The following is a 21,466-nucleotide window of genomic DNA, read 5'->3' as shown; positions in this document are numbered from 1 at the left end:
AAGGATCGATCGGATCCGAGGAGATATACCTCCACTCGTGCTAAACTTGTGTGTTTTGTGTGCAAAATTTTGTGTTGTTGCATTTCTCCTTGTTTAATGCAAAAGTCAATATTTTCCTGTATTTCCGTCGCCACGAGAATACATAAAATTCGGGGAATAAGTATGTAACAAACTCCGTCGTCTCGTATATATTCCGTACGACTCAAAATACTCAAATATTTTTAATTCTCGGGGAGGAGGAATCTACTTTGTTTACTTGGTCGGATTATTCAAGTCAAGGATTTTCAGTCATTTGTTTTCTTGAGTGTTATTTTTATTTGCAAAAACAAAATTTGCGAAGCGTAATTTAGGTTAAAAAATAAAATTTGTGCAAAAATTCTTGTAAGAGGAGAAGATTTTGTCGTATTCAAGGCAAGGATTCGTAGTTATAATCTGACATTTTTTGTGGTTTATTTGCAAAACAAATTTTGCAAAATGCAATTTTAGTTAAAAATAAAATTTGTGCAAAAATTGCTGTAAGAGGAAGACTCCATTTTGGAAAAAAATGGACGTTTACGCTGGCGAAATTATTTTGTAGGTGGTTTTTGCGAAAACTGGAATTAAATGGTGTTATTACAGACAGACGTTTCGCCAATTTGAGGCGTTTTTAGTGTATTTTTTTAATATCTCGCGAATTTTAAATACGGAGAATTTAATGATGAATCTGACATAAAATACTCATTTAAGAAACGTAAAGAAAAAGGGGATATTAGAAATTTGAAGAAATAATACTCTGTACTTAATTAACAAACAGTGAGAGAAATTCGAAAATGTGTTACATAACCTTACGAGGACTTGTCTACTTTGGGGGAAGTATTCACGTGGTAAGCGAAAATTTGTTTAAAATTTCTGATCACACAAAAATTATAAAAATGTCCCAAAATATTTATAAAATCATGGAAAAAAATCGGGTCTTGTAAGTTCAATATGCACCACAATTATCCAATAAATTGAACTATATATACACGCAGAGGAAATTCATGTCATGCTTTGTAACTGTGTAAAGTGCAAAGATTTCTTAATTAAAAAAAAAATCACAATATTTTTAACAATTTGCGCTGAAGCTTTTGCCACATTTTTTATTCTGAGTTTCCAAAGTTGCCTCATTTAAAGGGTAGTGAAGTGAATTATTTTGTTATGAAAATTTTGAAGAAACAATTTTCTTAATGTCCGAGACGTTAAGTTTGCAAAATAATTAAACAAAATTTACGCAGTTTGCACCTTAAAGTATTAGCACCTTGAGTATTTAATACGAATAACTATTTAGAGTAGAAAAGCTCCCACAATCAGCAAATTTTTTTGTCCCGATACAGACTAAAATAAGGATGTGCACACTTATTTTATTAAAAAAATTATTGTGCAATAATTTTTTTGTAAAACAATAATGTCACATAGTTTCATAAAAAAAATCCCGCAAAAATGAAATTCTCTGGGTAATTTATTTTTAGCACATTTGTGGTCATTATTTTTTCGCTCAAAATGGGGAGAATTTTTTTAACTATGTGAAATTATAGTTGTTACACAAAAATTATTGCACCCTTATTTTAATCTGTATCGGAACAAAGTAAGTTGTTATTTTCAAAATTGACCATGGGCTTTTCCACTCTAGATATATTATTAAATATTCCAACGTTTGCACAATAATTACTCAAAACGACACAATTCTCCTTTCGTCCAAGGCGTCAAGTTTTTAAAATAATTAGACAAAATTTACGCAGTTTACAACACAATAATTTCTCAAAATTGTATAACTAAAACATGCCCATAGCTGTGTTTATACTTCACAACATCATCATTTCTACTCCCAATTCGATTTTTTGATAGATCGAAATTTTGAATTGTCTTTGTGATATTTTTGATTATTGTTATTGGTGATATTTTTGATTAGCCAAATTCTGAAAAACATCATTTAGTCCTGGCATCTTGAATTTAGTTTTTAATCTTCAAATTTCAAAAAATTTATTTATGGCGTATAAATTTGCAAAATTTAGTTTTTGCAATGTTTTTTCTTATTTTTAATGTTTTTTTTATTTGTGTGCGAAAAACAAACAAGACTAGTTAAGAACTTGATTAGATTCATTACGCCATCAATTAATTTGACAGAATATTAATGAATTGACTAACTACTTAATTAAGTTCGTAATTTTAATGAATTTCCGACAGTTAAATATTTATTCAGTAATATTTCATATTTCTAATTTGACTGTTTTTTATGACTTGTAGTATCACGGAGTCCAAATGTTGGTCAATATGTATTACGATCTTTTCTCCACCTCGGTATGTACATGATTAAAATTAATCCAATTTAATTTTATACGATTTCAGAAATTTTCAGAAGTTTTCATATATTTCATAATTTTGTAGGCATCGAAGGAAGTCACCGTCTCCCAGGTGGATATCGTGTTCAATTGTTGCTTCTTAACACTGGGAATTCTTATCTTTCGCGGTGTAGAACAGGTATTAGAACCATTTAAAAAATGTTATATAATGAGTTAATTAATTTCTCAAAATTATTCAAAATTTTCACGAAAATAAAAATACCTATATTTTTAAGGGATCCAAAACCTCGCATAAATAAATTACCTAATAACTTACTTAATTTCTCAAAATTTCCACTAAAATAAAAACCCTTCCATTTTTTTCAGGAATCCAAAACCTTCATAAAATGGCCCACCATCGGATTCACCCTCCTCCTCGCGTTTCGATTCATTGTCGAAATTGTCAAACAAGTCGAACGGGAACGTTCCGGGGTTGGCGGGCCTGTTCGAATGAAACCGCCCAACAATACAATCTCACCTTTCTCCTATTCCTCCATGTCGATCGATGTGGACCCGCTAATCTCGGCCGCCGTGGGAATCTACATCTTTATCTTGTTCGTTTACAACCACTCCCTCGAGTACCAACACCTCCAAGAAGAAGCCGAGGAGGAGGAGCAAAATCGAAGCGCGCGAAATAATACGCGCGCCAATAATTCAAATAATCCCGCGGGCGAAATCCCCTCATCCTGCGGGGGCAGTGACGCCTCCTCGGACACCGTACTGCTCATCAATACCACTGCTACGTCACACATTCAAAATTCCCGGATGCTGGCGGGAGATTCAAATAATAATAATAATAATACGATCGGCTTGGGCAGATTTGGCGGGACGATGAATAATAATAATAACACCGACATAATTATTAATACCCGGTCGAACCCGCTTTTTGAACTGGATGGCGTTCGCGTCGATGGAATGAGACGATTTCCTGGGCAGCATTTACCGAATTTGTTGCTTTTCCCGAATCCCACGAGGGTGCAGCAGCATCATCAAAGGAGGGATAATGACGACGCGGGTAGTATGAGTCCCGATACCCCGCCGGAATATAAGGTGGACGCTGTGTAAATTGAGGGCAGAGGTGGGCGCCGCCGATCGTGCGCCGCCCCCGCCGAAAAAATAAATTTGAGTTCTTATCCCTTCAACATTCGAACCCCCGCCGAAAAACTCACCAAAATTAGCCCCGCCGAAGATTGGTCGGCGTCAACCCCTGAATTATTGAATGGGCTAAATTATGAATGATCTCAAATCTAAATGATGCTGGATTAATGTACATACATTTAAATTTATGAAACTTCGTAAAATCAAGCGTAAAGAGGTTGTAAGTGTAATCGATTTTATGAAATTATGAAACATGGATTTTGAAATGAAATATTTATAAAATAATGTAACTACTTCGGCATAAATCTTAATCATTTCGGTTAAGATACTTATGTAATGACGCAATTTACTCGGGTGGGCGTAACCCCGTGAACACTGTAAATTTCGTAGACTTACAAGAATTGAGAAACTTGTGAAAAAACAATCAGCTTGCAAAATTAAACTCCTCTTTTTATTTTGTAAAATAATTTTACAAAGTTACACAGGTTTATATTTGAGTGATTTGCTTATTAAATTTATAAAGAGCCAATTCACAATATGTAAAATTAATATTGTTGAAAACGTGCAAATTTTTCTAGTTTACGGGCTCATCTACAAAATTCAAAATTTGTATTTCAAAAATTACAATTTTGGGTAAAAATTTTCCCCGGAAAAAAATCCGTTACAATTTGTAAGATAAACACGCCAAAATAATTTATAATTTACATTTCGTGGTTAATTGAATTTAAGATTGGTAATTCAAGCTGTATTTGATAATGTTAATTGATATAAAATAGATAGGCAATTCACGAAGGCCTTGGTAACTTTGTAAAATCCATACACTTACGAAGTTTTACAAACTTTACAAACCCAGTTTTTATTCAAGTCCTTATTTTTTATAATTATTTTACAAAATTTACCCATTTTACAAAGTTACAGCGTGAATATTGATAGGCAATTTGGCCCCTTTAAAACATCCGTCACAAAACTTACACAGTTTACAACGTTACAAACATCCGAGCAAATGCATCAATATGAATGTAAGTAAAAGTCATAGAATTATGATACCGTAAAATTTCCAAGTGTAATTCCCTACCCTAACCTTCGTGTGATTATTCGTAAACTATGTAATATCATTTTCGCCGGGCAATAATTGCAATTGTAAATTCTCATTACGCAATAACCTTACTTAATTGTAAAATATTCCTTCCGTGCGTATTCGTAATCTTCTAAACCATGCAAATAAGTTAGTAACAAAATTGTGACTATTTGCGGTAATAATTTTGTTACCAACTTATTTTAACCGTGTAAACCTTACGTTTAATCAACCTCGTGAATTCTCCGTTGTTCAAAGTGATCCTAGTCTGTAACGTGATTAGTTAATTAATTAATTAAGAAAGCAATAAGAAATAAGTAATGTTTCCTGTTTTTAAGATTTTTTCGAGAAATATAGGAAATTAAATTTTAGAGAAAGTTCATCAATTAAATATGTGACACCGTAATTTATGAATGTTTCCGAATAACGTAACGTAACATATTTAGAAGTAAGATTTGAAAAATGTGTACCGGGACCTTGTAATGAATTTTAGAAATTTGGATTAATTACACCAAAAAAGTCGTGTCTTTCAGTGATTTTGAACCTTGGCGAAAATACGACGGATGAAAAATATTTAAGTTTTCGTTTTTTTTTATCCAAAAAATCTTAACAGAATAAGAAATCATAATTAAGAAATCAATTAAGTTAAGAATTAATTTAAATAATTTTATTTAAAAGTAAGCAATTATTGCTTACATCGCACTTGAATTCCTCCCCTAAATTTTACCGGTAACAAAATTGTCACCGCGTAAGTAACGAATTTACTACGGAACGGTAACAACAATTTCGGTAGAATTTCAAATTGACACGCTCCCGTGAAAAATTCCAGAAGAAGATCTTTACAAATTTAACGGTATCAGAATTTATTACAATCGTTCATCGGTGGTAAATCATTACCAACACGGACGACTGTTAACTAAATATTAATTTATTACCAGCGATGTCAACTTTTTCTGTTTAAATTTAAACTTCCTCGACGGAATCAAAATTTGATAAAAAACTTAAACTAAAATTCAATACTCTAAAAAATTTTGCGGAAACTTTTCCGGGAATTTTTTAAGCCGAAAAATGATTAACGATTACGCAAAAATTAAACCCTAATTGTTCAAGATTTACATACATAAATGTCAAAATTTTACCCTAATTTAAATTAATCTTATCCGACATACGTATGTGTAACACCACTGCTTTCTTACCATTTTATAAAAATTCAAAATTGAATGGAATAAAATACTTGGAATAAAAAATGAAAAAAAGATTATAATTTTGTGTCTAATTTTTTTGGGGAATTTTAACCTTAAAATTGTGCTTGATGCAAATCATCATTGTTTATAATCAATGGTTTATAATCGCATTGATCTCATTTTTTTTGGCAAATTTGCATGATTTTTGGCACTGTCAAAGATTCAGTTAAAGTGCTCCGATATATTTTTGGCATTGATTCAGATCTTAGATTTGCCAGCGATTTAACCATTGGATTTGTGACAAAAAGTTGGAAAAAGGGTGTCGTTCTCGACTAATTTTGTGTGCAATGTGTTATTAATTATGCTGCAATTTTTAAGCAAATATGTTCCAGGTTAAAAATGTCTGCGAAAAATTCACCATATTTAAATTTGCAGTGGTTCTAGTTGGTGTAAAATTTTCAATAAAAAAATCTACAATAAAAAAGTCTACAATAAAAAAATTTACAATTCACCCTTAATACTCTATCTTTCACAAAGTAACTGTACACCTTTTAGCCATAATTTGTGACAAATATTTAATATGCAAAAAATTGGGATTTAAAATGCTATAAATTTTGTTAAATTATACAAATTATTTGAAACCTTGTTTCAATTGAATACATATTTTCGTTAAAAAAATGCATTAAGCTAAACAAAATTTGTGAAGTTTTGCCGTCAAATTCCGGAACCCTGTTTTTTCCCCCAACTTTCACAGACCAGATTATTTTAACGGAGCAGTTTTGCAATAGTGCAAAATCCTCTCCGAACGTGCTCTGCAATATGGATAAGTGGAAAGTTAAGGGGAAAAAAGTATGCAAATTGTGTACCATCTTAAATATATCCCGTCCCATCCCATCCGGCTCCTTAAAACCTAAAAGCGAATCAGAATTAATTATTTCCGCAAATTTGCAATTTTGCAAAAAAAATATACAACTTGTTTTTAGTTTTTTTAAGTGAAGGAGAGCTATAATTTTTCAACTATGTGATTAAAAGTATGCAAATTCTACATCATCTTACATAAATATATCCCATCCTATCCGGCTCCTTGCTACAGGAAATAAACGCTAAAAACAAATCATAATTATTTTAGCAAACTCGCAATTTTGCAAAAAAATGTGACTTGTTATAAGTTTTTTAAAGTGAAGGCGAACTATAATTTTGTGATCATGTGATTTTTAAAAAATTTCTGAGAAAAGTATACGTAGTAATTTTTGTGATATTAAATTTTGTGGTAAGTTTTTTTTTCTAAAAAAATGGGCAAATTTTGGGTGCAACCAAGCTTCCGGGGATTAGCATATCTTGCCGCGGGAAATTTCTTGGTGAGTGTAAATTAAATAAATAAATGAAAATTATAGTTTAAATTAATAATTATTATTTATTACTTATTTTTCATTGATTAGTAATTATTTAATTAGGCAAGGATCATCCTGTTCTTGGATAAACTGGCCAATTCGTTTTTCTCCTATGAAATGGTATGAATTTTTAGCGATGGGGCATTTCACACACTTGGCAAAATCCAAGAATTCTATAAACTTACAAAAGTTTACAAATATTCTGAAGAAAAATTAGCTTACAAATTTCTGAAAACTTGCTCAGATCAAGGACGTCTCTATATTTTGAATAAGTTTATTAAATTAATTTGTAAAATGCACCGATTTTACAAAGTTATCAAGTAACGCGTGAATTGCCTAATGACGAAGAAACGGGAGAATTCAAGCGTTATAAATATAGATTTTTAATATTATTAGTTTTTTTAATTAAAAAATAATTGTAAAACGGCGTAAAATTATTTCTATTTTATACAAAATTATACATTTTGACTAACTTAAACGGATCTAAATAATTCATATACCTTAAAATTTGAGTACCGTCGATTGCAAATTTTGCACAATAATTGGATACACTGTAAAACTACAAAATTAAAATGAAAAACTGGAAAAGATTGATAATTAGGGGTATATAAATACTCAAGTTTCGAAAAATGTCACTTTGTGTTTAATGATAATGTACAAAATAATTCATTCATATTTAGTTTTACAAAGTTACCAAGCACTTCGTGAATTGTCTCAATGTAATTTATTAGTTGTCAGAATTGGTACATGTTCTGCGATTTTGTAATTTTGTTGGACTCAAGGGTTTGATATTTTTTTAATTAGGAGAATTTAACGAGTATTTTGAATTTTGGTGTATTTTTGTAAAATGAGTTGATCTTACAGCCATCAGGTTGAACAATGTTGACATGCCAATATAAAATAAAATTTTGTAAGTATTTTAATTTTGCAAAGTTTGCATATTTAAATAAAAATCGTAGCAAAATTAATCCCACGAATATGTAAAGATTTTAGATTTTTTTTCTAATTTTCAAACCAAGAAAAGTGTTTTTCTAATATTTCTTGATGAAGACATTTTATTTTCTTAAAAATAAATACTCGTAATCAAAGGTAATGCTTATTATTAGAAAATGCTATTAAAGAGATATTTGTTGTAGTTGTCGATGTAGTAATTACATAGATTGGTATTTAAGAGTATTATTTTTTTCTGAAAGTTTTCAATTTTTTTAGGGACCTGGGGATTTTAGACTGTTCTTTGTAAAGTTGGCGATTCAAAAGTGACTCGTGAATCATGAATTCGTAATCCACTTTTTATGTTATTTTTGAGCGGGAAAAAACGGCAAATGACCAATAAAATCTTGATTTTTCGCAAACAATTCAATAGTTTTGTCATTGCTGAAAACAAAAATTAAAAAAAAAATTGTCAAATTAAAAAGTTAGACATTTGTCAGATTGAAAAAGTGAAAAATGTGAGAAAATGTGAGAAATTCGTGAAATTTTAGCCCCATAAATAATTATTCTGAGAATTAATATTATTATTAAGTTGAAATAAGATAGGGCGTCAATGCTTGGAAATTGGTGGATTTTTTTTATAGAAATTTTGTAATTTTCAAAGTGGTAAATTAACTTTCAAAACAATTAACAATTTCTGCCCCTTTAAATTAAGGAGGTGCTCCACGTGTCAAAAATTCGAAATAAGACCTCACAAAATTATGAAATTGATTCCCACACAAAATTGTATCTAGTGATATTTTCCATTATTTAAAAATTTGTCTTTTGTATAAACCTATTACAAACTTTCGGAAAAAAATCCTTAAATTGAGATAAGATTGATACCAGAACTAAATATGAATTATTTGGAAAATATCATTAGAAAGTGAGGACATTTTTGGAAATTTATATATTTTACATAATCCACAAGTACCAGCTTTTCAGTTTAATTGTATAGCTTTATAGTGTGTAAAATTATTGTGCAAAATTTACAATCGGCAGAAAACACATATATTTTCAGGTATATTCTTTAATTTATGTTAGCCAAAAATTAAAAGTTTCGTAATTTGACGCCGTTTCGCAATTATTTGTATATTTTAAGAAACAAAATATTAATTAGATCGCGTGTTCGGCGTGTAAATGTTTATATTTTTATTATAATATATGTTTATAAATGTTTATAAATGTATAAATGTAAGCGTATAAATGTAATATAAATGTTTTCCATTTCATGGTAATTAGACACTTCAATTCACACAGGCCTTGGTAATTTTGCAAAATCCGTATTAAAAAAACAAACTTTTACAAAATAAAGAGAGCAAGGTTACAAAAATTTAGGAGCTAATTTTCTTTCTGAAATAAGTTGGCATTTACAAAGTTACGCAAGAATTGTCTCCGTGGAGAATGAAATGTTTGTAAGAAATTTGAAATCCGAATTTATCAGAAAAATTTGTTAAATTTTGTAAATGTGGAAGAGTTGAGATAGATTTTGTGACTAATTTAGAAGACAAAACAAATTTAATTTAACATTAAGAACATTTTGTAAAGTTTGTATATAATTTTGTATATGTTTCACTTTTTTTCAGGTGCTGCTATACAGTGCCCACCTGGACACCCACATTCTACTCTTTTTCCAAGCCGTGTTCATGATTCCGGTAGCTTTCTTGGGGCTACTGGTTTTCTACGGGGTTGAAAAGGTGGGTTACACATAAAAATTAGGGTTATTGTTTTTCCTAAAATTTCGTAATTTTATCATTTTTCAAATCCCTAATTTTAGAAATATTTTTGTAATTAGAAAACTTTTATCTTGCAGAAATATTTCAATCTCTTTTTATATTTTTTTTCATAATTTCTACTTTTTTGTATTTTTCACAATTTCTACTTTTTTGTATTTTTTTCATTACGTCATATGTATTGTTCGTAATTTTTAATAGAAAATACTTTCACTCTTTAAATTTTAGCAATCTTTTAAACTCGTTTTATAAATATTTTTAGACAATGTCGCAATTTTTATTTTTATTTTTTGGGATTTGTGACGCATTTTTCTCAAAACTTTCACCTTTTTAAATTATACCAATCTTTCAATCTCGTTATATATGTATTTTTTGGACAATTTCATAACTTTTTTATTTATCTTTTCACCCTGTACTTTTTCGTATTTTTGTAAACTTTGACCTTTTTGCATTGTAGCAATCCTTCAACCTCGTTCTGTATCCGACGTTGATGTTACTTTTCCTAATTTTGCTACGATACGGGGCAGAAGCCGCGTTGATTACGATTCACTGGGAGGACCACTGTTTGGACAGAGGTATAATTTTTACAAATTTTCAAAAATTATTTAGTATTTACCCAATTCACTCGGATTTTTGTAACTTAACAAACTTCTAAAAGTTTGTTTCCACAAATTCCCAATGAAAATAAAGTTCCAAATCTATCGTAAACATCGATTACTAAACATCGATTGCGTCTATATTTTCTAACAATTTGTAAAAATAATTGTACACAATTTACTGCGTTACAAAACTTCGAGTGAACTGACTTGAAACAAATTTTGCGAACAATGAAATAATTTCGATTTGATATTATTTACGAAGAGATCTTTTGCACGTCAAGCACCGAAAATTACTGGGTCGCAAAATTTAATACCAGGATTTGCAAAACTTTGAGAAATATTATGTTGTTGTTTTACGAGAAACTAAAAAATTGTTAGTTTGCGAAAAGTTTTTCTTAATACGGGGTGAAAACAAATCCCTTTATGGGAATGTCTTGTCTGTCTGTCCTTCTTCGCAAATCGTCAAGTTTTAATTTCTTGTAATTTTGCAATCTTTAAATATTGCAGGGGCGAATTTAGTCTTCTACTTTGTCCTTGACCTCCTCGCTATAATCGTGCTGCTCATCTACATCTACGTCTCGCTCGCGGCGCCAACCGCGTCCGAAACGATAACGCCATCGAGGATGAACTCGTTACGGAGAAGGCTCCAAAGACTGCACAACTTCCGAACGGGAGATGTCGGAGAGGATTTAGAAGCTGCTGGGCTAAATTCGAAGTAAGTTAATTAATTAATTAATTAATAATGGTGCAATTAAATATGTGGCTTGCTACCAGTGTGTCGAATTATGCCGTAATCGGCAAAAGAATGTATTTTGCACAATTTTTTTGGCATAATCCTCCAGAAAATTTCTACGGATTTAATTCTGCCGAATTATATGCGCATAATTTTCTGCACAAATCCCTCTGATAAAGTTTTTGCAGATAACACGGCAAAATATCCGTATTAAATTTTTTCATAAAATCGGGCCAAATTGTTGCAAAACTGTGGCACAAATTTCTGCAAAAAAAATAAATTTCTATATAACATCGAGCCAAAAATATTTTTACTCGGAATTGCTTTCGAAGTTTACATCTGTAAAGTTAATACATGATGAATTAAATTTTAATCAAGAACAAAATCTTGGATAAATTATTTAATCGTTAAGTATCACTACCATAAATAAATTTAAGTAATACTTAATATCGATTAATAAATTTTAATCTAGATTATATTGAAATGCTTTACATATAAGATTAAAACAACATATTTTCGTAAATAAATAATCTTGTTTAAAATAATAATACATGTAGCTCTTACATTAGTGATTAATGGCTAATAATAATTTTTTGTTTACGAAGTATAATTAAAATAAATTCATATTTGTTTAACCTCATAAATTTTGAAAAATATTTTTGAACTATTTTTTTCACATCTATTAATATTAATTAACGTATAAATGATTAATCATTAAATTCTTCGCTTTAGTCCTCAAAGCAATTCACGCAGTCCTTGGTAAATTGATAACATCCGTGCGTTTTATAAAACTGTTATCAAATAAAGAGATCTGAGTAAGTTGACAAAAATTTTTACTTTCATTTTCCTTCGAAATGTTAGTAACAATTTGTAAGTTTACGGATTTTACAAAGTTACCAAGTCCTGTGTGAATTGCATGTCTGTTTTTTTTACAGCACTTCATAACAATCAATTGATTATCAAGAACGTAATAATCTTAAACATAATTAATGCACGAATTGTAAAAACAAATTTTCTTGGCGTTTTTAGCGTACAAATTTTAATCGTATTTTTCTTTGGGATTTTTTTTCGAAAATTATATTCTTAGAAATACAAATTTTGGATTTTATAGTCAACTAGAAAAATTTGGGGTCCGACAATGGACAAATTTCAATCAATTTTTTGTGTAATTTTGTTCCAAAGTTACGAAGCACTGCGTGAATTAATTTCGTACTCCTACAAAATGATTAAAAGTTGTTGAAGTTAATTGCTAATTAATTGGCAGGAGTAGCACCGACCCGTTAATCACGCGCGTGACGGGTGTAACCAAGAAGAAGAAAAAGCCACCAGCGCCACCTCCCGAGGACGTCATTAGTCTGGAAGAGGCTTTAAAAATCCCGCCCCCGCGGCCACCCCCGTCGCCCAAATTTAATTACAAACTCCGCCGAAATGTCGCCCATTTGGAGAAAGACGAGGAGAAAGTCCTCGTCCAAGAGTTGGACAAGCAGAGGTTACGAAATTCGCAGATTTTGCAGGTAATTAAATTGGTGGCATACACAATTATTTTTAATCGTAATTAAATAATTGTACATAATTAAAGTAGAAATTCTAGAATTAAATAACTCTTTTTTGATTATTAAAAAAAATTGTATCAATAGTTGATGCACCTTTTTTATAATTTATGCGCCGAAATTAAATTAAATTGACGATACAAACATTCAAATCATACAAAAAATAATTCTGTGAAAATTTAAAATATTTAATTGCTATTCAATTAATTTATTATTCTTAGTAGTTTACAATTACTTATTTATTTAATCCACCTCTAATTTTGATATTTTTCGTACTAAAAAATATGATTTTTTTTAGAAATCAAATACGTAAATCCCGAATAATGCCAAAAATTGTTACCCAGCCGGGAATCGAACCACGGCTCCCTTGAATTCATGTCAAGTGCTCTGACCTCTGAGCTACTAGGGCAATTAGTAACATTATAGGGACTTTTACTGATATTTGTCTGTGGCCTTTTTCTGTGAATTTCTACTTTCTTTTACGGTGGTAACGAACTGTTGCCTACCAAAGAAAGTTCACTTTTGGCCTAAAAATCATGTTTACATACTCATCCTCAGTATACTTTACTGCCTTCACATAAAATTTGAATTTTATAATTTGTAAATTTCATAGAGTTTTCAAAATACAGATGAAATGTAACTGCGTCAAGTCGGAGTTGAAATAATTATCTAGTCTCGAAATCTTTGTACGTATTAAAAAAAATAAGTTTTTCAAGTAATTTAATAAATAAGGTTTTAAATCATATTTCCAACCTTATTGGTGTAGTCCGTCGCCAAGAGATCGAAATCGCCCTCCACCTTATTGGTGGAATCCGTTTTTAAAAGGTTAATAATTTAATTGCGGGATGAATCAATTCGTTTCCTCCGCGTAGCCGTTAGTGATTGACGAATCCTGATTTATGAGCGATGATTTTTTTTATTTTTGTGATATCAAATCGTTTTATTGGATGTTTTTTAATGTCGAAAAATAAATTATTTAAATTAATGATTGATTTGCACATTAGCAAAATTATGTTGTATTTTCAGACCTAGTATAATTATTATTGGACGGATATTTTTGCCTTTTATGAAAATTTTAACCGTTCTATTTTTTAAAATTTCCAAATCTAAAAATCTAATTTTATTTTATTTTTCTAGGAGGACGAAGAAGGCGAAAAATTAGCCGAACGCGATACCGAATCTCCCACACCAACTTTCACCCTAAGTTTAAAAAAAGTTTTACCAGTTTACGAAAACGAGCCGAAAAGAAGGTCTCTCCTTTTTGAAACGGATTTGGACGAAGTCGCAAATTCCGTCATGTTCCAAGGACAAACCGGAAGTCGTCCCATTACACCGGAAGTGAAGTCATCGTCATCAAGGGGAAGTCGTCCAATCACACCGGAAGTGAAGGCCTCGACACCGGAAGTGAAAGCATCACCAGTTGAACCAAACCCATCGCCTCTTCCCCCTGTCGAAAATGATAAGCCCGACCAAAATTGTAAACCGGAAGTTGATAACCCTGTCGAAGAAGATGACGATGAGTGGGAGTACGAATACGAAGTGGAGGACGAACCAGAAAATGATAAGGCAGACGAAACTGCTTTACCACCCGAAGAAGAAACCAGAGTAAAAGTGGAATCGGGTAAAATTCCGGAAGAAGAAATATGTCAGCACGAACCGGAAACCACAATTTCTGATAAAGGATTCAAAACGACGGCGGTATGATGAAGGGGGCTGAATTCGAATAATTTCAAAATGTTTATGGGGTAAAAAATGTGTAAGTTTAAATTATGTGTCAATCTGTTTGTTTCGTGTATGGAAATAAAAGCGAAAATTTCTTTTAAATTCGATTCAATAAAGAATCATTTGGAAGGACATAAAGACAGACCATTGGCTGATTGGCTACATTAGCCCCATATTTGAGTGAAATAATAGAAGACCGATAAATTTTTATGGGTGTTTTTTTGCCCACGTTATTTTGTGCGTATTTTTTTCGGACGTTATGTTGTGCGTGTTAGTTTACGCGAGTAATTTTGGGCATGATATTTTACAAAATTATTTTGCACATTTGATAAATATTTTCACACGACTTGACGCCATTAAGGTTATTTTTTGCTTTGTACGAAATATTAATAATTGTAGGTCCAGCACGGTCTTTGTTTTAGCAATTTACAAAACTACTTGCAAAATTAGGTGTAAAATTCATAATGCAAAAACACTTTACGTTTCATAAATTAATTTTCAAAATTTGTACGCACCATGTTTGTCAAAAAATACAGAAATATTCAAAAATTTCTAAAAAGATCTGGGAATCCCAGAACCTAAGAAATTTGCATGTTTCTTGTACAGATAAATTTGCAAATTTATAAATTTGCAAATGGTTAATGTTTAAGACATAATACCCGCTATGATAAATATGTAAATGAGAGACTTGTTTACAAAAAATCAGATATGCCAATAGATCAAAAGTTCAGTTTCTTTCCATCCTAACAAAGATTAGGCCTGTTTATTCGTTAATAAATATATGAACATTCATGGTGGTTGATAAAGTATATACAAAATTTCTACATAAAAATTTACATTTGAAATTTCTCCATTACTTTTTGGGTTCACAAGTGTGACTTCCATGAATATATGCGCCACAAGATGAACATTGCGTGGCAGGACCGCTGTCATCATCCGACCCCCAGCTTGGCCACGTCCGCGTCCCACAAGTCGAAATTCGGGACGAGGATCCGGTGGTCACTCGGTGGTGAAAGAGATGTTGGAACGTCATCGTCAAGGCTTGTGATAAGCTAATTGGAGGAAACAAGACGAAAATTACTTAAAAAGTTAAACAATAATTGCACTCTTAAAAAACCGGTATTGAATCATTATCGGAGAACTTAAATGACTCTAATGGCACTGGTAATAACGGCCATTACCGTTTAATAATGGTGTCTCAATGAAAAATTCACTATTCAGGAACAATCTACTACCAATCCGGTAGCAAGTTATTACCAAATCAATACTAGTACAGAGTATATACCAGATTTTTAACAGTGTGTATGAAAAAGTTAAACCAACCTGAGATGCAAAATTGATTTGAATTATTTTTGCTACAGTTTTCTTCTGATAGTCTCGAGTTCCAACAAAGTTGTGAATTTTGGTTCTTCCTAGATTCCATTTTATATGCAAATTTACACATTTTTGGTCATGATACAAATTTCATGAGCTTCATTCACAGAAAGGTCGATGCATATAAACACACAGTATTTAAAAGTCGAGTTAGAACAAAGTTGCGAATTTTGTTCGTTCGCATTTTCCATGAAGATTTAATTATTTTGCTCATGATTTTAGTTCATGAGCTTCATTCACAGAAAATTCGATGCATTTAAAAACAAAGTATGTAAATGTTATTATCTAAATTTTAATGGGATTCATCATGATATCGAGACTCGCAAGTGAGTCAGGTTGCCGCACTGGGTTAACATTGCTTATCTAAAAATAGCCACGTATTTAGGAGCATGACGCGGATTAGATTAGTATAAGCCGCACAATTAGATATGGTTATAACAGATGACTCAATGATTACACTGTTAAAATTCTGGTAGAGTCAGATATATATTCCATGCTGGTATTGATTTGGTAATAACTTTCTACCGGACTGGTAGTGGTTTGTTTCTGGCTCACTACCACAACATTACTAAACCGTAATACCCGTTATTACAGTGCCGGTAGAGTCAATCTACATATATGTACTCCGATCTGTAATAAGTTAATACCAGGTTTTATAAGAGTGTTTGTATGCATATATGCAAAATGATAAGCAACAACTTATCATCGTCATCGTTCTGTTTTTCAGTCATGATCATGACAATTCATGACACTCACTTATCTTGCACAGCTTCATGAAGTCGATTCTCAAACCGGATGTGGCTGCATGTGAGCATTAAAACGGAGACAAACTGTGCACGCATTTCTTATGGGGAGCTTATCATGACAAACATGAAGATAACCTATCTCTCGTAAATTTAAATTGAATACATGATAACTTCTTAACATCTTAAATTTGATTTGAAACGTTTCTCAAGATTTCTTGCCGTGTCAGACACCCTAAATTATCATGAAGGGCAGACACTGTTGTAGTATACCACATCCGGTAATATACTCCGAACTCGTACTGATTTTGTAGTAACTTCTTACCAGATTGGTAATAATTGGATTACACGGAGTTTAGTGGAAAAATCGAAGAAAAAGTTTGCTTTATTTCGTCAATATTTCGAATGCTATCTGCCATTGATAATTGTTTGTGTTTCTGCCTGGTAAATTTTTTATTACTATAATATCACTAAACGGTAATGCGCGTTATTACCGTGCCGGTAAAGTCATACTTGTACTCCGACCAGTAATGATTTAATACCAGTTGTGTACCTCACGGCTCACCGCGATTTTAGACATCAAACTAATTACAATCACCTAAATAAATATGTTCGGGTGAAAAAAATTGCGATAAAACTAAACTGACACCCAGTTCTAAAACTATTCGTGCAAAATTCTTATTAAAAAACTACAGAAACGATTAACACAACACGCAGCTTAATTTAACGATGATATTGATAAGTGCATGGTTTACAATTTATTCGTAATATTTTTACTCCCCATTTATCCAATTGTATCATAAATTTGTACAAAATTTAAATTTTTGCACCGTTTCCAAAAGTAATGAATCGCTCCTTTAACCATTTCCAAATAAGAATTTTTTCCCGATAACCATATCGTGGGGATAAGTTGAGATTGCGGCCTTGATTCAGAAGCCTGCCCCACTGCCAAAGTAGCCTCGGACGAGGTAGCTGACGCCAAGCAGGGTGACGACGACGCCGAGTCTGGTCGAACCGTTCATGTTGCCATTACTGTCGTTAAAACCGTTGCAAAAGTCCGTTCTAAAGCACATGGTCGGTCTCTCATTAGGATCAGCAGTTCTCGGTAGTATCCTGTTAGTAATGTTGTATTTGTATTGAATAGCACTATGTCCAGAATCGGAGTGCCAGCAACCTCTGCCCAGTGTTTTATGGGCGAAACAACGTAAATCAAAGGGGTCTCCTTTAAAGCAAAAAGAAAATCGCGATTAGAAGAGATTTCAAAATTTTAGATTGATTAAAAAAATAATTAAGCTTGACGGAAAATCCTCGCGCTTTATTCGACCTGCTGAACACGTGACTAGATTGATTGACACGTGCCGCAAATAATTACATGCAATTTATCATCGTAATTCTCCATCTACTGGTACGGCAGTTGTCGTAAAATCTCAAATTGCACATTTTTCAAGGTCAACGCGGATGATTCTAAATTCAAATCCGTCACGCTTAATTATTTTAAAATCAATATTACAAAAAACACACCAGTGACCCAGGCGGATGGACATTCAGCCTGGCTGGATGCTTGCTTTTGGGTGTCTGTATTGAAGTTTTCGCATTTCCCGGAGGCGTTCACTTTCTTCCGATAATTGATAACCGAGGGGTTGTCTTCAGAAGAGCCAGAGGAAGGATTCTTTGCCAGCTCGGCCGCGTAGTCGACAGTTCCTCGGCAAATGTAGCATTTGAGTCCTATCGAGGAAAATAAAAAGATGCAAATTATGTATAAGTAGTAATCTGTTTCGATCAGTTTACTTGCATATTTTTCTCAACTCACCATCCGCCGAGGGGACGAAGACCATCGTGACGGCGGTGATGGTGACGACGAAGAGCAGGGCCGAGATTTTCATCTCGTTCCAGCTCGAAATACGGGGTTGCGGTCCGGAGTGAAGGAAGGCTGGGTTCGGAAGATGGTCAACTCGAGCAGAAAACAAATTGCGAGACTTGGACAGAAAATAAAACTGTCCGCCTTGAAAAGTTGAAGAAACTGAAATTTTTTGGCACTTTTTCGTCAATTTTCAAACTGGGCGTTCTGGGGAGGGAAGTTGGCAGGGAAATTTCGCTCTGAATTTCAGAAATTGTAAAACTTACGGGGCTAACGCCGTGATGATAGAAAAGCTATTAATTATGGTGATTCATTAATTTCTAGTTTGGACCATTGTTTCCAATTCTAAGTATTTTCACCTGATTTGCATTTGTATGTAAACCAACAATGAAATGAAAACCGGGCATAATTTAAATTTTATTTAAATATTTATGTACACAGGAATAAATGTATCTAGTAACTATTGTCTATTCAATATGTAGGGTGAAATTTAGATTGCTTTGTCGGTTTTTAGTAACCATATACTAATAGGTACATAATTAATTATTGAACCTTGTTTATGTATATGTATAATGCATATTGGGGAGTATTATTATCCCCTCTTGAGTAGGTATACATAATATGTATTACATAAAATGTTAAAAATGTTAAAATGTTAAAATGTGACAGTTTTACATCGCCAGGACTCAGATTTCTCTGCTTTTCAGCCTCAGATGGCGACTTCTTGCCATAATTTCGTAGCAAGTTGTCTCATCCCCACAGAGAACGGACTCTGCTAGGGGCTGTACACAGTGACATTGCCATTCCGTATGGCTGGGCTCACCCTGTCACGAGACAGCACCTACCCCGTACTAACACCGAGCCGAGTAGGATTAGCAATAGCTTCCCGGCCAGAGGAATCGAACGTGTGACTGCGTGGTGACAATCCTACCCTCGTACCTCTGAGCCATAGGGCCTTGCTTCTATATATGTATGTAAGTATTGCAAGTATTAAATTTTATATATATATGAAATTTATCTATAGATATAACCATTTTAGTAATCCGATCCGATCCGAAATCCGTCGGATTGATCCGAATCGGATCGGATTGGTCGGTTAATCCGCCTCGGATCAATCCGATACCCGGATTAATCCGAGTCGGATTGATCCGATGACCCCAAAATCCGATCCGATCCGATCCGCACCCATTCCTACTAAGAAGGCAAAAAAAATGCGAGCCTGGGACAGAAAATAAAACTGTCCGCCTTGAAAAGTTGCGAGAAACTGAAATTTTTTGGCACTTTTTCCTCACTTTTCAAACTGGGCGTTTTGAAGGAGATCAGTTGGCAGGGAAATTTCAGGCTGAATTTCAGAAATTGTAAAAACTACGGGGCAGGGGACGTGGGGCGTGGGGATAGAAATGCGATCAATCATGATTAATACCTATTTCCACGTGTACGTACTTATTTTGCATACTATGAACTGGCATAAGTATTGATTCTTAAGATAATTTGCATGTGTATGTATAAACGAAAGATTGTTAAGGGACAAAGGTATTTCTTTGGCCTGAATTTTGACCATGTTGCCAGCATGGAGGATTTGTGAAATTTCTTTTAAAAAATCGTACAAGTCTTCTTCTTCATTTTGATGTATGTCTCAGAAATCCTCCATGTTGGCATCGATGTGAAAATCACATCCGAAGGGGGTCGGTTTTGACAAAATATGCAGTACTCAACCCCAAAAATACCAAATTATGGTAACTATGTAACATATTTGAATTTTATTTTATTATCGTGATGATAAAATTAGCCCCAGCCAGGACTTTTGGAACCGTCGTGTCCGTCCTTCTGTCTGTATATCAGGATTATGATAACTCCCGTTAACCTTATCCTATCGACTTGAAATTTGGTACACATGTAGTATGGGGCAAATGGTGAGTTAAGTACGAAGATGAGCAAATCAGTTAACTGGTTGACCGGTGTGGGTCGTCTGGATGGGTCGGGTATTATCACCAAAAGTTCAAAATTGTCACAGAAAGCTGAAATTTGGTACAGAGATTACTAATGGCTCCTAAAAAAAGAATATTGATTGAGATGGGAGAACTTTTTGTCTGCAGAGACCCGAGGGAGTGACCCATACCGATTTTTAAAAATCGTCATATCGAGTTGAAATTTGGTAAAGAGGTTGCTTCTCATGAAAGAGTATGCAATTAAAAGTGAGCAAGGTGTAACCAGAGTGGCCCATAGGGTGACCCCTTTCTAAAAGTTGGTATTCTAAAAGTTGGTAGACCGATATTCGAGACATTGGTCATATGCACTATTGATTGGGAAATGGTTAAGCGTTATGGAATTTCTCAGAAAACACGTGCGGGCTGAAATTCAAATCAAATCCATCATCTATTTCCCAATCAATATGCACAAATGTGTACAAAAGTGTACAATAGCTGCATCCATAGTCCATGATTTGTTAGTGATTTGGTGATGCTTTCACAGGTTCATGATTTCAGCATATTAATCACCATAAGAGTTATAAAATCGACCAATCAGAAAATCGGAATAAAAATATTTTTTTAAATTAAGACGAAATCATGAACAAATCACGGACTATGGATACAGCTAATGTAATGACCGAATTACTATTTGAATCACCCAGTAGGGTCACCCCCACTGGTTTTCTAAAACGGTCGTAGAAGACTGAAATTTGGTATGATCCGTAGGGGTTTCAGCCGAGAAATTTTTAGCCTCCATACCATAGCAATTTTTAAAACTACGTCTGCGTACGAAATATAGCTTTGGATGTTCAAGATTTTAACGAAGCGAGCCCCACGGGTGTTGGTGGTGAAGGGGGCAGATTTGTAATTACTTCAAAAATTTAGAAGCGGATTCTGTTCCCGACTAGGACTAAGGAAAAATGAGATCTGTACTGTAGTTTTTTTAAATAATTAATATTACTGGTAAATACCATACGAAAAGACATGAGATTTTGAAATTAACAGAAATATGAATAGCTCGGCTCGGGCTATATCAAGTTCACCGTTGTTGAGTTAAAATTAAAATTAAATGGTTACAAATCGGCTCCTGGCAACAAAAAAAATGGGTGC

At 33.0% G+C, this 21,466-nt stretch overlaps 2 protein-coding genes across 2 annotated transcripts; both read left to right on the top strand.

Moving 5' to 3' along the window:
* Window positions 1–25: 25 nt before the first annotated feature.
* On the top strand, window positions 26–5,786 carry LOC110849376. The gene is made up of 4 exons (XM_022096782.2): window positions 26–863; window positions 2,263–2,316; window positions 2,404–2,496; window positions 2,685–5,786. Exons 1-4 carry the CDS (start codon window positions 810–812, stop codon window positions 3,420–3,422), a joined length of 939 nt encoding a protein of 312 aa, XP_021952474.2. The 5' UTR covers window positions 26–809; the 3' UTR covers window positions 3,423–5,786.
* Window positions 5,787–6,504: 718 nt separating this feature from the next.
* On the top strand, window positions 6,505–14,527 carry LOC110848906. The gene is made up of 7 exons (XM_022096256.2): window positions 6,505–7,072; window positions 7,169–7,225; window positions 9,661–9,771; window positions 10,265–10,382; window positions 10,914–11,121; window positions 12,404–12,653; window positions 13,827–14,527. The coding sequence occupies exons 1-7, from the start codon at window positions 7,007–7,009 to the stop codon at window positions 14,391–14,393; spliced, it is 1,377 nt and encodes a 458-aa protein (XP_021951948.1). The 5' UTR covers window positions 6,505–7,006; the 3' UTR covers window positions 14,394–14,527.
* Window positions 14,528–21,466: the final 6,939 nt, after the last annotated feature.

The sequence above is a fragment of the Folsomia candida genome, unplaced genomic scaffold (genome assembly GCF_002217175.1).
Source record: "Folsomia candida strain VU population unplaced genomic scaffold, ASM221717v1 Fcan01_Sc004, whole genome shotgun sequence".
Lineage (NCBI taxonomy): Eukaryota > Metazoa > Arthropoda > Collembola > Entomobryomorpha > Isotomidae > Folsomia > Folsomia candida.
Note: the sequence above shows the minus strand (reverse complement) of the source record. Positions and strands in the feature narration are given on the sequence as shown.